At 39.2% G+C, this 17,994-nt stretch overlaps 1 protein-coding gene across 4 annotated transcripts in view; it reads right to left on the bottom strand.

Annotated features, from left to right (window-relative positions):
- STN1 (STN1 subunit of CST complex) overlaps positions 1 to 17,994 on the bottom strand; it is a 42,472-nt gene that overhangs the window by 14,499 nt on the left and 9,979 nt on the right. The window contains exons 1-8 of one of the 4 annotated variants that reach the window (XM_041461549.1): positions 14,743 to 14,852; positions 14,035 to 14,174; positions 9,360 to 9,455; positions 6,960 to 7,001; positions 5,226 to 5,297; positions 3,259 to 3,420; positions 1,919 to 2,030; positions 1,009 to 1,171 (exon numbers count right to left, since the gene is read on the bottom strand). In XM_041461549.1, coding sequence (XP_041317483.1) covers positions 1,009 to 1,171; positions 1,919 to 2,030; positions 3,259 to 3,420; positions 5,226 to 5,297; positions 6,960 to 7,001; positions 9,360 to 9,455; positions 14,035 to 14,167 — 780 coding nt within the window. In that variant the 5' untranslated portion in view covers positions 14,168 to 14,174; positions 14,743 to 14,852. Of the gene's footprint in view, positions 1 to 1,008; positions 1,172 to 1,918; positions 2,031 to 3,258; positions 3,421 to 5,225; positions 5,298 to 6,959; positions 7,002 to 9,359; positions 9,456 to 14,034; positions 14,175 to 14,396; positions 14,457 to 14,742; positions 14,853 to 17,994 lie in introns of those variants that run through there. The other 3 variants (XM_041461548.1, XM_041461547.1, XM_041461550.1) reach the window with 3 other exon arrangements.

Below are 17,994 nucleotides of genomic sequence, written 5' to 3'. Positions count from 1 at the left end.
GCCAACAAGAAAAGAGCTACTTTTCATCATTATTTGACTTCATCTGCAAGAGACTGGTTTTTGTGTTATTTTTTGGGGTTTCTTAAGAATTAAACAAACGTTAGAATTCAGCATAACACAGCACTTAACATTACAGTGCACATCAAAATCAGGGTGAAAATGACTGCCAGGGATTTATTTCTCTACAGAAAACCAAAAAGTAAACAAATGAATCACAACACTCCAGCTTAAGTTCCAAGTGCCATTGCTTTCATGGTAAAAGATGTAACTGTAAGCTTTGCAGAAACTTATCACTCCATATCAGCTGAGAATCTGATTTGTAATTTCCCCAACTAATACAGAATAATATAAAGCCATTTTACAAAACGAATGTTGTTCTGCTTCCCATTCTGCAGCTGATCAAGAGGTTACGAACTCACTGGAAAATTTCATAATAGTTTGGTTACACGCAACTGCCTGTAAACTGATTTCAATTTAATCCCACCTTCTCACCCTTTCACAGTTAGGGACTTCTAATGTGAGAAACATGTAGCAGGCAGCACTGTTCATCCATCATAACTTCCTCTTGAGAGCTGCATCTCAATTAATATATTGAGCTTCAAATAAGAAACAAGACAAAGATTTAGTGCTCCCTTCTCCTGATCAGACTCAGGATCTCAAACCTCTGTCCCAAAAAACTCAAGCACCTTAAAGCAATTTCTTTTTCTGACACTGCTACTATTTACAAATCTAAATAAAGTAGTGACTATTGCAGGCTGGAAGATTGCTCAGCCCTAACACAAGATTACCCCTAATAACTCCATGTTCTTACATTAATTTTTCCAGCCCAGTTTTATACATCTAAAGTAACAAGATTTCTTCAAACTCTGTAAATAATTAATGTGTAAAGCTCAAGCACTAGTGGTTTTTGAATCCTCTGAAGACACAGTCTCTTGTCTGTTTATGCTTTAGAAAGTACATGGTATTATGCCCCACCACTAAAAGCTTGGAACAGGTGCATTCACTCACCTCCTCACACCTGGGGCTGGGTAGATGCACACCCATCAAAGACACCAGAGAATCAACTGTCTCCAACTCCTGCTGGTAAAAGGTCTGAATTTTGTTTTCTAATAGAAAGCCTTGCACTTTCTCATGCAGCATATGGATTGAGAAATTCTGACCCTCCAGGCCACTACAAGGATACACAGAACATGTCAAAAGGTAAGAAATGTGTTTTAGAACAATTACATAAAGTCAGCCCACTGGATTGGTTTCAAAGGTCAAAGGATGTTTTACTGTCCTCAAAGAATTTGAATTTAAATCCTTAATTAAATCAGATCATTTTTAGAAGTATAAACTTTCAACTGTTCTTCTGCAATCATTTGCTGTTGCAGTTTTGTGAATTTAAGACCTGCAGTCTCTGAAACAACATTAATGCACCAGGCCTCCCAGTAAGCATCCAGCTACCCTGAAACTGAGTACAGGAGTGGGTGTTTGACTCAGCTTATTGAGGTTATGCATTTGTGATCTGACAATGACAAGGGCAGGAGAGCATTTCAGTGGAATAACTCCTCAGTCTTACACATAAAACAGCATCAGTCAAGGATACTTCTCCATCCTCTCTGCTGACCTCAGCCCCAAATCTTGCTCTAAATCCCATCTTTTTTCACGAGATGAAAGAGGTGTGTACACAGTATTTTACTTCCTTCCTAATATTCACTTTAGTTCAGTATTATATTTCTTTCCTCATATTATGTACAGGTATCTCATCTGCAGGGATCACCAATTATTTGGGAGAAAAGCAGACTGCTACTGTATATGAACGCAGACTAAATCACAGTCAGGCCCTGTTCTGTTTTTTTCCAGTGTTATTACAACAAGTAAACAATCATAATATCCTGTACTTTGCCCCAGGAGCAGTTCTGCATACTGCATTTACCTCTGTATTTCCTCAGGGCCCTTGAAAGGTTTATCATAAACTTCTCTATAGAGACAGGGGAGCTCCAGCATTCTCGAAATCTGGACATCACACACAGGATCATCCACTTTATCTGGAAAGGCAATGAGAACATGTAGACCTGGCCAGGACTCCCACACAATTTTTTAAGCAAGCAAACCTGAGGCAGCACAACAGAGCTTCACAGCCAGTATTAAATTGGCAAAATTTGTTCACTGTGGTTTTTATAAAAACAAACCACAAAGGCCAATCCTTCTTTTACAGTTTACAAGGAGGTAAAATGGCCTGTTGTGGTGCATTACAGATTATGCTTTTGTCTGACAACTTATTTAACCAGAATTTATGAACTCTATTTTACCTTTCAGCGGCCTTTATCCATTAAATGAAGTTAACACATAGTAAGGAGTTTTATTTGGGCCAAAGTGAAACCAATTTAGAGGCTATTTGAATTGCATAGCTCGCTTTGGTATTATTACCAACCCATGAAGTTGTATATACTCATAAATCTTCTGTCTGAATAGGGAGACTGAACTCCCTTGCAAATTTAAGCTAGAACTGAAAAATCTAGAGTTTTTATCTGGCTTACACAGGGTTTTTAAAAGACAGGATTTTCTTCACTAAAGAAATAATTTCAGTATTATCTCTGTAAGACCTCACTGGAGAAAACCAGCTCTTACACAACAGCACAGACAGGGAACTGAGAGGAAGTTATGCAACTGGAAGCTCCCAGAGCTGTGGGCTGCAGAGCCCTGCTGCTCCAAGAGCTGTCAGACACACAGGCAGCACCTGCATGCAGATCTGTGCCTTAGGAGCAGTTCTCCTTCAGTCTGCAAAACCAGGGAGCTGAGAAGGAGCCAGGCTTCTGTGGGACACTGCCCATATGCTGCTGCCTGCTCATGGAATGGATTGTACAGGCTGTGACAAACAGCAGCCACTTCTCCAAAGCCCTCAGTGCCCTTGGTGAAGTGGGACACAGAAGGTCACCAGCTCCCTTTCCACAAGCTTTGGCTGCTCTATTTCAACACAGCAAATCACTCTTGGAGATGCCCAACCACAGTGTCTGTGTGGTATTCTTCTATGCATGCTAATCAGCTTTTACAGTTTTTCCAGGAGTGCCTCATTTACAGGCAGTCTAATCTCACACATTACATAGTGTCTCTTCTAACCTTATGCTGCTACAATTGAAATAAAGATGAAAATCTTTAGAAAAAATGAGATGCCAGAAAATAATGTGGAAAATATTCAATTAATTACATACAGCTGAGATATTTTCACAGATTTAGACATCTTAGTTACATATATCACAGATTCATAACACTCACAAAAACATGAAGCCTGAATTTGTCTTTGTTGCCTATAGGTTCGGATGTGACCTCTGACTCTGACAACATCTCCAATCTCCAGCTTGGTTTTCTGGCTTACTGTTTCTTGGAGTTTCTTCAGCTGTTCAAACACACTGAGACTGCTGGGTGTGCTTGGATGACCTGCAAGAAGTGAGGGAAAGGGAGTCAGGCACTAAAGCCAATGCATTAATTGTCCTTTTGCATTCATCCACCTAAGCACCACAGGAGTCATATCACTAAAAAAGGGTAGGGTCCCAGGCACCATGTGTCCTGGGCAGGAAAACTTCTGGGTGACAAAATTAGTTTACTGTATTATACTCCTTTGAATTGTTCATCTGGGGAAAAGATAAAAAGGAGAAGACACTGATTTACCAATGAAAATGTCATAGATAGGTTGCAAAATTGAAATATAAATTTGAAACTGATTTGGTCATTTTTTGATTTTGTCATGCTAAGATGGATGAGAGAGAAAAATAAAAGTTAGCTGAACTTTTTATATAAAAGAAGAATGAGTCATCTGAGGTGGGGCCAAAGCATTCATGTGATGCAATTTGATGTCCATGCTGGGGTGAATGCAACTGAGGTGAATGCAACTTGACAGAACTTCACATTTACATAACACAGCTTTGTAGGACAGTAAATCCTTCATAACTTAAAACCTGATTATTGCTCCAAGTATCCCTGTTCACAATTACAAAAGGCTGGAAGAAAGTTTCTTGTGCCCTCTAAGAGCTTTCTTTAGCAGGTACAAATAAATGAATTGCCATTCTTAGTATAGTGTCCATCCAAGCACTACTGATGTATGTGTAAAATAAGAATACAAGGCTGAAAAGCATTCTTGGCCCTCATTCTATTTCAAGCAGTATTTCATGCAATTCCCTTTAATGCATCTAAGTTCCTCATTTAAGTTCCTCAAAACTGATTTGATTGCGTGTCTCCCTTTTTCTTCTTTTTTTTTTTTTTTTTTTGAGAGCTATGAGCTGTGCCAGATCATCACCTCACCTCTCTAAAGTGAGAGCTGTCTTGTACATTCCAGTTGGGACCATTTGTACCACCTGTCATGTCATTGTTAAATATAAGTATGAATTATCTGTCTGTATAAATGGGCTTGTTCCACAGACATCAGAGTTTTAAACTTTTACATCAAGCTTTCCTTTCTCCATGCTATTAATATGTATTCCTAACACTGCAGATGACACCAGTAAGATTTATTTCAGTAGGATTTGATCAGCTCCATAATAGGGTTGTCAATCCACTACATGGGCTTCCAAGAAGAGCCAAGTAGAAAGAATTCTGTACTTTGATCTACAAGAAACAGTGGGAGAAAAAGCAAAGAGACAGCCAGACACTGGTGCACTGTTCTGTTACTGAGTGCAGTAATACATTAATTTCAAATGCACAATTACTGCACATTTAGGACTTGCCCAAATTGTAAAAGACTGCTGGCATCTTCCCACTCTGTTTGAAGCTACTTTCAAGTTCACTGCTGACAGTGTCTGTATGAGCAAGAGTATATGAATACAAACAAAGCAAGGATAAATCCTGAAACCATAATCACAAGGGCAGGTCAATGGACTGACTTTGGAAACAGAAGTTGTGGCACATTTCCAGCCTAGTTTCTTACTAGATTAAGTCACAGAAAGAACCTTAACAGGCAAATTCTCTGAACAATGTCACAGCATAGAACTGAAATATCGTATTACTCAAATAAGGAAAAGGCAGGGACAGGACATAATGTAATGGTTTTATTGGCATCACCCCTGAACAAAACACAAAAACTAATAGAAAATTCCCAAAATGGCCCAGGCAGTATGATGTGGTGGTTTAAAATTAAAAAAAAGAACAGTTGAATTTGCTCTTCTGCAAAGATCACTTGCTAAATTATTTAAGACAGACATAAGTAAAAACAAACAGTCAAAAGAGGACTTATTTACTTGATAAATTACCTGATAAAGGTGTTTCTGCTACCATGGGATTTTTCCAGCAGACACAATTTATAACTCCAGTGCTATCATCCACTGCAAAAAAAAAAAATTTGCAAGCATTACAGACTAGGAAAACAGGCAGCCATGTTCCAAGAAGTGAAGATACATAAATATGTAGGGAGATAACAGCCAAGGACATCTCATTCCAACTGGTTTGGAAGGTAGTGGGTGTCCAAACTCTACTTGCATATCTGAAATAATTTCCACAGTTGTTTCAGAGATGGAAGTAGCTCAGCACCAGATGTGCTTATGTGCATAGTAACAGGTATATTCTCAAAGAAAGATCATACACTAATTTAAATTATGAGGTTTCAGTATATATATTGGATACTAAGCGTTTCAATCTTGTTGAAAAAGTCAGGAGAAGAATCAGTTTGGAAAGCTGAAGTCAGACAAATTAAAACAGGAAACCAGGCACAAACTACAGAAGCATTACTGTTACAGTGATGAAACTGCACTTCAACATTTGGGGATACAACCATGTGAATAAACCAGGAGTGCAGCTACTTGCAGCTCCATTGGTTTCCATGCCAATATTATGCTCAAAGTCTGCTGGTCTTTCCAATATAAGATGATGTCCAGGGAGCAGAAAGGCAGCTCCTCTAAGCAGGAAGGACAGAAGACATGCATGCTTGTGGTTCTGCTCTAAACCAGGAATTCCCAATTTAGAGTGTAGGTGCTGGTGGCATGCATGCCACTTCCTCTGCTGAAAAGGCTCAACACCTTCTCCTGAGCACGGAGCTGTTCTTCCTGTTCTGCCAGTGTCCAATGAAAATAACTTTTACGATTTCTGCTCCAGGCACTGCATCGTCGATGACAGCAGGAAAAGACAAAACTGAAAGGAATCTACAATCTGTCTGAATAATGAATTTTCTATCAATCAAGGGATATAATAGATGGCCTGTGCAACAAACACTCTAAATAGAAAGACCCTAAATGTCTGTCAAGGATCATCCAGCCAATGCACTTTTTTTCTCGAATGTAACATCTCCAAGATGGAGATTCCACCCCACAAATGGAAACCTGCAATTTTCTTCTGCTCCTTAAAGCAGGTCCATGACTAAAGAAGTATCAGCAATGTTTACCACGAAGGTGCTGATTGATACCTGCAGCCATTTCCTCTGGGAACCACAGCATCAAAGCAAAATGCTTTTGCATTTTCTCACATGTTTTAAAACAATCTCCCTGTTTGGGGGGTCTAATTTCAAATTATTGTTTTGCCTTCCTGTTTCCAAGCAGTTTAGCTGCACATTCCTATTAGCAAACTTACAGCACTTATAAGATGCAGGCAATTCCAAATTCTATCACAAAAGTATGCTCCTCTCTGCTATCTCTGTTTTGAGCTGCTGTGTCTGCAACTATTTCAGCAGCTTTAATTTTGTACCAGAGCACAGATAATGATCTGCTGGTAGGATTTCCTCTCCTTGGTACAGACAGACAGCAACTATTTTTATAGGAGGCAGAACCCTCATAAGCCATGCCCAAGCCATCCATGCAAGCCAGCAATGGCAAGAAGCAGAGCAGATAATATTTCACTCTTGCATTCCCACAGTTTCTAGATGTTCCAGCTTGCACCAACTAAGACAGACAGGCTTCCTAAGAAAGGCTTGGAAACAAACCAAGACTGAAGGATTAGGAGGCCAGACTCCTTCTCCTCGGTGTAACAGCTGAAAACAGAGTTCTGGAGAGACTGACCTGTACTTGACCACAAAAGGAATCTGGTAGCAGAGTAAGGTTCTGAAACAAAGTTTTGCAATTTCAAAGATGAAAGCTTTGAGCAAAAAGACAAGTTAACTCCTGAAGTACAGACAAATGAGAACTCTTGCAATTGTATTCTAATTAGACAAGAGAATGTTAATCTATTTTAAATGTACAAGGGGTCTACACACTTTTGAAAACTTCCTGTGCTCCCTGTGCCGCCCTTCCTCATCTCTATGGGTTTAAACTTTTGTTTATTTGGGTTTTTTTGTGGGTTTACTTTTTGTTTGTTGGGGTTTTTTTCCTGCTTTTTGTTTGTTTGGCTTTGGTTTCTTTGATTCTTGCTTAATTATTTGAGGGATAGCTCAAAGCTACCTGCTAAATGAGATAATTGTCTAAATTTTTATTTCTTTATGACAAAAAGGGTATGGCTCTTGTCAGGCCTGCAAGAACCTACTGGTGTATTAGATGCTGGTGTATTAGATGCTAGAATTATTTTTTGATTTTAAGCCAACTGCCTTTCAGCTTTTCAAGTCAGATTTGGAGTACAAACAAAACCTCACGTGATGTTTGGTTTTGTTAAAAAGGAAAGGGGACAAAAGAGGTCAGAAAAAGATGCATTAGGTAAAAAATGAGCTTGATCAAAGCTATGTTTTGATTAGATATCTTTCTACTAACTTATCATAATAATAGCAAGAAACAATCAAATCAAAGTGTCAAAATTAGATATTACACAGCACGCAATTTTTTGTAAGCCAGAAAAGAGTAAATTAACTCTTTTTTACAATTATAATTTTGTCATCAGTTCTGGCTGTAGAGTTTTCAGCAGAGGACCTAAGATTCTTTAAAGTGAGTGATGTGTATTCTGAAACAGACAAATAGGAAATGGGGGAGGATCACGGCAGGGACACGAAGATATTTCAGTTCCCTATCAGAGGGAAAGTACAAAGGGGGAATTTCTTTGTAAGTCACTTTTAAGCAGATGGAAAGTGAGCAAGTCCTGATCAGTGTGTGGCACTCCAACTGATGCAACCCCCGTGACTCACCAGAGTCTGCTGAACTGAGAGATGCAAGAAGTTACAAGCAGGAAACTGTCTAAGAAGTTACAGTTTTGTGCTGGCAGAGTCGGCCTGCCTGAAAGGGAGGGCAGGCTGGGGAGGGGCACCCTGGCAGGTAGCCTGAAAACTCAAACCAGGAACTGCTGGAACAAAGAGTGGAGTTGGATGTGAAAGGACAGCAGGAAGCCAGGCTTACTGTGAGCTGCACTTGAAGGTCGGCTGATCTAAGGCCTTAATTCCACTACTCTGCAGTTTCTTTTTATTTCTATTCATCTAGTTTCTGCTCCAGTCAAACATTTTCCACAGGTTTAGTTGTTAAACTGCTGCTGAGAGCAGCATGGAAAATCCTTACCCATAGAACTGGTTTTGTCTTGGTCGTTTTGATTCTGTCTTCCTCTGTTTTCATGAAGTGATAAATGCATTTGCAGTCAATGCCACCCTGCAGCAGTTTGATGCTGGGGAACCTGGGACCTGGTTAATTCATCAGCTGTATCTTCACAGTACTCCCAAGGGTCAGGGAACTGCAATTTTACAAGCAAGGGAACTGGGAAGGAGAGGCACTCTGTGACTCACCTCCACCAGGTGAAAACCCGTGGCAGAGGAAGACACTGGCCACAAGGGCTTCAATAGGATCTGTGCATTTAGCTCTCCCTTCCTGCTGTGAGGTGACCTCCCCCCACCTTTTGAAACTTGCCACATCACCACTGCTCCACTCTGCTTTTTCTCCAGATGTAAAAGACAGCTGAACAAAATGACAATCAGATGTTTCCATGTGAATAAAACTGAATACTGGGAAAAGCAATATGGAGGAGACAACTCCCAGCTGGTGTTGGCAAGGACTGGTGCTATGATGCCCGAGTTTATTTGTTAAAACTCTTGTGCATCTAAACATAAACAAGCTCCTGACTGCTATTAGAAGTTGGCTCCAAAATATTACAAGACATACAAAAAGTCAGAAGGGATTTCTAAGGTTCAAATATGGATGAAGTGATTTCCCATTTGTGGGCACTGTTAAATATGTTTGCATCTGACCAAAGGTACTGCAAATAGGGGAGGAAGGCGGCAGAGTCCAGTGACAAAGCAACACCCAAAATTAAGATTTGCTACATGAATCAATTACTCTGTGTTAACTATTTAATTCTCTATTTTTCAAGTGGAGACAAACAGTAGCTTCCCTACATTTGCCAAGTAATCTCAGCTGTAGATATACATTGTATTAGGGTAAGAGCACATTTGTTTCAAGAATACACAATGACCACACAGGGAAACCTTTCAGTTCTAACAGTAACTAAGATAAAAGGCTGATAAGTGCAAGAAGAAAGAAAGACATTTTCCTTACCTCCACAATTATAAAAGGCATCTCGCTCCTTCTTTTGAACCACTATCCCAACAACATCCACCTGTCTTATTGGATGTCCATTATAAAAGAATATACCTAGAGACAAAACATGCTTGATTAGTGTGAACTATTTCTTTCAACACCCTACCCTATGTAGTGACATTTGTCAATAAAAAAAACATACTTTCTTACATATTTAATATATCTTAAATTATACAGTGCCTACACAGGAAAAATCTCCTGCATCACTGAAGACTAGGGACACTAAAAGGAGAAAGTATCAGCTGTACTTAGGATACCAAAAGCTTGCTTTTGTAGAGCGTCAGAATCTTATTAACCTCTTGTTTTCCTGCACATTTGGATCTGAAAAACAGTTTGTCTGCTGCAAGCATTAGGGGGTTTTTGTTTGTTTGTTTTGTTGTTTCATTTGGGTTTTTGTTTTGCTTTGTTGTTTGGTTTGGAGTTTTTTTATATCTTCATAAGGCTTCAGAATAAATAATAGAACACAAAGGAAGCAGTTTGAGCTTCTCACAATGCAGCTGTTCCTGATTAAGGCAGAGCCTCCGAAAGGAAAACTAACATAATTCTGTCTTTCATTTCTAGAAGAACAGGAGCCGTGGGGGCAGGGGAGAGCAACAGCCCTCTTAGACTGCAGAGTACACTACAGCGGTCATTGTGGACTGCATCCTGAACTTCAGTTTCTGAAAACACATGTTCTAAAAACATCCCTTTAAAGCTATTTTTGTGCATCTATAAAGATAACTTAAATAACACTTAGAAACATGTCCAGGAAACAGTGAGAAATCACAGCCCAGTGGACTCTGACAGCGCTGAGGTTGCCTTGCTCTGTAATTCCTTTCAAGAGAGTGATGAATGTTGTTAACAAACACTAATGTAAACATCATACACTGAGGCTTCACAGTCCAACAGCAGGAGGAAAATAGGGCAATAAGCTCCAAATATACCCTGGGCTGGCTAGTATTCAGTGAATGTGTTTTCTTCAGTTTTCAAATACTGCTGCTTTACTGAAATAAGCCATCTGGGATGTTCAATAACTGTCTTCTGAAAAGTAGATAACTCAAGGGACTCAGAAGGGAACATTTGGCTCCATACACCATGGCAAGTGTTATTCTTACAAAGGGAAACACAGCAGCAAGGGAGTCAGAAAAACGTTCTGTATTAAAAAAAACCTAAACCCAAAATCCAAAAATAACTTGTCCTACATAGCTAGCAGCCTTAAATGAGCCTGGAATTAACTTTCTTCACACAAGACAGAAAGAAAACACAAAAGTTTCAGAAGAAATCAGAGGTGATCAGCTGAGCAGCTCATAAGCAGAAATTCTTCTCATGAAATTCCACTGTAATGTTTTGAGGTTGCATCTATGGCTATCATCTCAGATCTGGCTATACTAATTGTGCAGTCACTGGTCAGGTCTGGCACAGAGAATGTTTGGCAGGTCTGTCCACTTGTCTCTCACTTCATTTACCAGGGCACAAATAAATACTGCTGCAGAAACCCCCAGTGGAGATGCTCCCATTGTAAGTAGTCATTCACTGAATCTTACAACATCTCTGTTAAAGGTCTGGGCTAGTTTCTGGTCTAGAGTAAGACTGTGGAGCAGAGACTCCAAGCTCCTGATTATGCAAACAAGCAATGTGTTATTATGTTTGTTTCCCAGTTAGTAAGCTGAGTTTTGGCGGATGACAGAGACCAAATAAAACTGGTTCTCTCCCTCCCCATAAATTCACATAGAACTCCACCCTTACTCTCAGAGAAACAACCTGAATTAATTTGAAGAATGAAATTATATTTAACCTGTTAAAAGTTGTTGGAGTTGATGACCTCAAAGTGTAAATTACTCCTCCTGCCAGTTTATTTGTTCAAATTAAGTTCATATTGGTAGCAATAAATATATACTAAATATTTGAAGCTGTGGACAAACACATTCAGTGAGGTTCCTAATACCCCAGTAATCAACACCCAGAGCAAAATGCCATTACCACAACAGCCACAGAGTGCTACAGGGGGCTATAGATACAGAAATCTCTAGGGCAAGTGCTGGTCATGTCTGTACCAGCACTACTGTGCTGTTTGCCATTCCTTTAATTATTATTACCTCCTTTTATGCTATTTGTAGCTTCCCTTCCTTGTTGATAAACTGACACAAAGCAGTGGTGCATGATAACTCTGAGAAAAGCTCATTTCCATGATGTGATTATGTGTTACAACTGAGTTTGACACCCACTCTCATTGCAAGGCTGCTAAGACAACACAATTGCTGTTTTTATCTGGGAGATTTTCCAGCCTTCTTGTCACCATTTATAGCAGCAGTGTAATTGGCCAGGTTTACTGCTTCCTTCTGTGTTGTTTTAAGGGATTAGTCACTGTGGCATCAAATCCTAATGCTTAAAAGTGGAAAGAAAAAACTCATTAGGTCATTCAGTCCATTTCCTCAGGGCCAATACAAGACCATTTTGTACAGTAAATTCCTGGCAATATGTACAGTCAGAATATAAACAATCCCAGTGAAGGGCATCCCACCTTCTTCCTGGGAAGGCTGTGCCATGGTCTAACAGATGGCATTCTAGGGATGTTTTTCCTGACATTCAGACTGTGTTTCTTTCCATTCTTCCTAGTTACAACTTTTTGTTTTCCACTCATTCATTCTTAATTACCATTACTTAATGACTGATTTATAGCCAACCATATACTTAGCTTCAGCTGGTCTTTAAAAGCCCATTAAAGGCAGGAAGCATTGACAACAAACACCTACGTTCTTCCTTCCCCAAAAGGTATTAATTTTAGTGTTTTTGTTGTGCTATCATTTGTTGCCAACAAATAAGATACACAGAAAAATGTCTGGTTTGATGCGTATACAGCACCAGGAGAATGAGCAAAATTCAGGATATTGGTTCTAAGAAATTTCATTTTATTTGAAGTTTGGTTTAGAAAATGATATAGGATTGCAAGCAAGCAGAGTGCAGAGTGCCAGATGCACAGGAACTGGAGAAAGCTCAAATGTACCAACTGTAAAGGCTGATATCTTGACATGACAGATAACGACCTCCTTAGGATCATCTTATGAAAAAACCAAAGGTAATGACAAATCTGAAAAAGTTCCTGAAGTAGAAGCCAACTCAGTTAAGTAATATAACAGGAAGAGAAGTAAGAAGGGAAATTAAGGTATTTTGGAGGCAAAAAAAAAAAAAAGAGTAGGACTGTACTTTCTAGGACTGTTCCTGCTGTCATGAAATGTTTGTTGGTGTTTATAAGGTTAATTATTCTGAATACATTTTCACATGTGTATGTACTAATGTTCAACTCCAAACTACAATTCTGTTGGCATTGAATTGTGTTGTATTTTGTTTGAGAACAATTAAAGAATCTGTAACTGATGAAGAACAGTTTTTACCAGAAGCATTTCCCGCAGCAGTACTACTAGAAGATATTTATGAGACAGTTTAAAAAGGCCTCTATATAAAACTTACTGTAGGACAAACATCAACAACAGTAGCCTAATATTGCAAAGGATTTATCATAAAAGTCTCTTGCCATGTTATTTAACAGAGGATGGATAGATGGATAGATAGACTGGTATTTGTGGTTTGTGAAGTCCTTATGCACGTAAAAATGGTTGCAAGAAGAGAAAAAACACCCACCAGCCCTTAATTTCTCCAAAAGCATTTTTGTTATCCATGCTGTTAAAGAAAACTGAAGAATAACAAAACCTACAAGGCAAAGCCCATTCAAAGAGCCAAACAGGGGTACTTAGTCTCTGTGGACAGAAAAAAATAAAAATAAAAAACCACAAACAAAACATCAAAAACAAACCAAAGACATACACTGTGCTTAGGGCTTATTGCTTTTCCCCATTAATTCTAAGTTCTCTGGGCTCCTCCCTGATAATCTTGCACCGTGTCAGGCTTCACTTGGGAGCAATGAACGCTTCCACAGCAGAAGACACACTGCAGTCTATTTAAAGCCTGTGTAGTGAAAACAGCAATTCAAGGTCAGAGCTGTGTTACTTCAGCCAAAGCTTACATGGGTGACGCTGCAGACGAGCAGGACACAGACTGCAAAGCAGACACTTGTGGGGCAAGGTCCAGCACGGAGACCAGAATTTACAACAAGGTTGTTCCAATGTATGAAGAATGTCATATATCTATCACAACTAGAAATTAAGGAGACAAAACCTCAAAACCTGTATCTGTCTTATAATGTATTTATATTCTTAGGAAAAAGCAAAATCACACATCCAGCAATGTCATCAACTGTCAGAATTTTGCAAAAAATGTAGAGATGGTGAAGAGATAACAACACATATGGCCAGAAAGGACAAGCATTTTTTAGAATTAACTTAATCAGAATATAACAAGCACCACCACATAGAGGAAACACAACATTACCTTGATGTAGAAGAGGTTCTGGAGAAAAAGGAAAACGATTTTAACAAATATATTTTATTTTTCACATACAACCTGTTGTTCTTAGAACTGCTAAAAGATATTAACATCGTTTAGCTTAAGGTAATGGAAAACTACTTTACTGATGTTTGTGAAGTATTCTTCAATCCCTTCATAAAAAGCACAACACAAATCAATTATAAGTTTTCTGGGTTCCTCCCTGATAATCTTGCACCTGTGTGCATGATAATCAGCACCTATAAATACATACCTGGCACCTGTACAGATTCTCTCATTTCTGTAATATCTTTAATATAGAGTCTTGCAAATGCAGAAAATACAGGATCTATACCCCAGTGCAGAGAAGGCATCTCTTCTTCATACTTCTCAGACTCAGGCTGCATCTGAAACCTGTGAACACAGAAGGAGCTGAAATTGTTTTCTACAAAGGTGAAGAGCTGTTCACATTCATTATTTTTCACATAAATGAAAAAAAACAGCTCATGAGTATACACATACAATAACACAGCAGAGCTGAGGATGAGACACTGGAGTTTATCTAATAAAATGCTGTATTTATCTATCAATATTTCATGTGTTGCCACATGAAATATTCAAAGTATCAATACTCACAACTTGTTTGAAATACTGAGAATCCAGCAACAGCATTTCCCCCAACAACTTCAAATGAAATAGTATTCCAGAGACTTTTCCTCTCCAAATCCATAAACAGAACTAAAGTCAACATTTGTTAAAAGAGCAGGATTGTGGGATCCTAAGTGGCTCCTTTCTCTACAGATGGCTATTATTCCCCAATCATTCTCCTTCCCTCCCCTAACATATTATTCTCATTGCTTGTCCTGTGCTTTGCCGTGGAGCTGAGGGAGGATGACTTTATTTAAAACAAAAGCAGCCATTCCTTCTTTATTTTGGGCATGTAGTCTCCACTAACTTTGAAATTGTTACTTTTCCTTTTTACCCTTTCAGATGTCAGTTTAATGCCTGCCATCTTCTGCCATTACAGATCCAATTCTCTGCTTATCACAGTCTTGATGTCAAAAACCCCAGCACTTGATTAAGGAAGATCCTCATAAAGACTTCGAAGCTGCAAATAATTTCTATCAGCTTCTCCTGTATGGACAGGTACATGGTTCCTGTAAGGCTTTCCAGGTCACCTTCCTTTTACTAGTAAAAGTAAAAAAAAAAGTCAGTGTTATTTACCCCTCCTCAGACTGGTCATTTCTTTGGTGAGATGTTGAAAATATCTGATTTAGCCAGTTCCAGCAGTAACTTCACTATTGAGTAACAAACTGAAATAGTTTTGATTACACCTGGATTCACGTCTCGCTGGCCACTACAGACAGTTCTTCCCAGCCTTTCCTTTTTGCACCTGCAAGATCTACTCAAAAAGTCACACCATTCCTTTCTCACTCAAGTCTCCCCATGAAGCATCCTTTTTCTATTGCTGAATTGAGACACTGCTCAATAGAAATTTAGAAATTAAGCTGTTAAGTGTATGATTTTAACTCAAGCTGCTATTCCTCCATATGGCAGTTCTTTGGATACTTGCTACAGTCTATGTCAAATTTAGACCATGAAGTTTCTGAAGGGAACAAATGGTTTGAACCTGTATTTTACTTGGCATACTCATTTTCTTAACAAAATTAGTTTCCCCATCTCTTTTTGCTTGCAGTCTCTAGTACAAAGTTACATTCCTTTCTGCTTCGTGCCCCCCAATTTACTCTGCATGGTTACAAACCCTGTCACAGCTCAGCACCTGTTTTTCCTCCTAGACAGACAGCAGACTGAGATAACCAGCCAAAAAGAGACAATCAGGAATCAAGGCTGTCTAACCTGTTGTATTTTGGGTAAACAGACACTCCTTGGGGTAAAAAGCAGAAGTCACCCCTGCACATGTGTGCATCTGGGGGGAAATCAATGAAGCAGCTCCACTGAAGATTAAAAATATCTGTATTTTAAAAGTGGCATTTTATAGCCACTTTTCAAGCCTGAAATGCCCAAATGTTAATAGATCAAGTCCAAGCACACTTTAAGCTTAAATGAAGCATCTTCCCAAATTTTTTTACTGCTTCTCTGTTCTGAAGGGAGATTTCTGCAGCGAAAGCTTTTTCCATCTCAGAAATGACTAGGAGTTAAATCTCAAATTCTGGAGCTTCCTTCTCACTCCAGCCTTGTTACAGCTCCTCACTGGAGATATTTACACCCATCATATGTCTTTATGTAGAGACCACTCTGTTTGGTTCGCTGCTACAAAAGACACACAACACTTTATCTTACAGATCTGGCAAAGATTCCTTGATAAAAACTAACTTGTGCCCCCAGCACTATGAAGGCATCACAGGATTCCTTGAAGTCCACAAGAAAAATTTGCTGAAGTCCTGAGTTACAGACATTCCATCCACACCAGGCTGGGACAGTGAAACCATACCCCCAGCCACCCACTCACTTTCAGCAATGTCTGACAGGCACAGCAGCCAAAGTCTTCCCTGGCCTCTTCAAAGTCCCAAGAGCCCTCCCAACCCCTGACACCACCCAAAACCAAGCCTATTTTCTTCCTTCCCTCCCAAGTGGTCAGCTTGGTAGCTACATTTGAACAGTGGCCTATTTGAAGCCAAAAGCTTGTGGTCAGTAAGAAAGAAAATATGTTTAGTGCCTCCTGGATGTACAGCTTGTCTCCAACACTGCTAGTACCAGTCCATTCTTCTCAGCAGCTGTCAGTCTGCTCCTAAAACAAAGTAAGACGTAAACCATTTCCAAAGTATCTATTCAGTGAGTTTCCAAGCTTGTTTCAGGCAGATTGAGAGTATTAAAAAACATAATTCCTATAAGGCTGACATAACTCTTCCAATCATTTATCTTTTGATATATAATAGTATCTTCCCGTAACTTTTTCCTAAGTTGGCAGAGGAAGCCTCTTCATCCTGGGGTTAATTAATGAGTCATCCTGGCAAAAGTGGAACTTTCCATTATGCTACAAGTGTTTTCAGCTCTTAACTGGTACCATTGGTGATATGCTATCAGCAAGGAAGATAAGAGCTGCCCTGTACAATGAAGAGCTAAGGGGCAAATAGGGGCATTGTGGAGATGCACAACGTTATAATCAATGAAGACCCAGACAGCAAACAATAGACAATTCTGAACAGATACTATCTAATTAATGTTTAAGGATTAAACTGGCTTTTGCTGGGAGATGGTGATCAGGCTTAGCAATATAAACAACACAGAGTCCTAGCAAAAGGTCACTCCCTTCTGCATTTTGTTTTAAGTGCATGTAATGACTTCAGGGTTGCTGTAGTGCAAGGAATTCAATCATGTTACAGGAGAAAAAAGGCAACAGAAGAATCTAGTCCACAATTTAATTAGACAGAAGATATCAGTATTCTATTTTTAACTCCAGAAAAAGGCTATGAAGGCATAATCAAAACCAAAAGAAGAATTAAGTTCTTCTTGGGAAAATAACTCTCTTTGAAGGGCAGAAATCTAAAGTTTTCATAGTTTCATAGTAGGTATCTAGATACAAATAAACAAGAAACCTCAATTTGAGATTATTCTAACATACTAAGACTGGGCTGTCTCTTTGACCCACTGCTTATCAATGTTAGCTTTCCTGATTCTACTGAGAAGTCAACCAAGTCTATAACCCCAGAGCTACCCTGTGAGCTCAGCAAGGTATTATCCTAGAAGGGAAAGCAAGGAAAATCAGCACCCTTCCCAGCCACGCCACCCCTGCAAACCTATTTTCTTTCTTCTCTCCTAAACAGCCTACCTGGTAGTTTTGTCTCAAGAGCTTCCTATTTAACACCCTATTGATTTATTCAGAATCAGCCCTGGCCAATTAATTTCTTGGCACATATTCTTGTGCCCACCATGTACCTTTTCCAAAAAAGGTAAACAGGCTTCTTCCAATCCCAGTGCAATTGAAACCTCAAAGAAGAGTATCTGTTTTAATGTTTCTTGTTATCTTTTCTCCAAATTTGACTAACAACCAAAGGTCTTGGAGAAAATTGCCTTAGCTTGAGATTAATAATTTTGAGCCAAGAAAATGTGTCTTGCCAGTGGCTGTCTGCAACTGCTCTGCAAGTGCTGGCACACTGCTGCAAAAGCTCTTTCTCAAGTTAGCTGTGAAACAGAAACAGACAATTTATGCACTAATACAGGCAACTTAAACATCCTACCAGGCTTTCACTCTTCTCCAAAGGCTGCCACTACC

This window comes from Pyrgilauda ruficollis, unplaced genomic scaffold, assembly GCF_017590135.1.
Source record: "Pyrgilauda ruficollis isolate IOZ18807 unplaced genomic scaffold, ASM1759013v1 scaffold15, whole genome shotgun sequence".
Classification (NCBI taxonomy): domain Eukaryota; kingdom Metazoa; phylum Chordata; class Aves; order Passeriformes; family Passeridae; genus Pyrgilauda; species Pyrgilauda ruficollis.
This window is presented reverse-complemented; position numbering and strand designations above follow the sequence as displayed.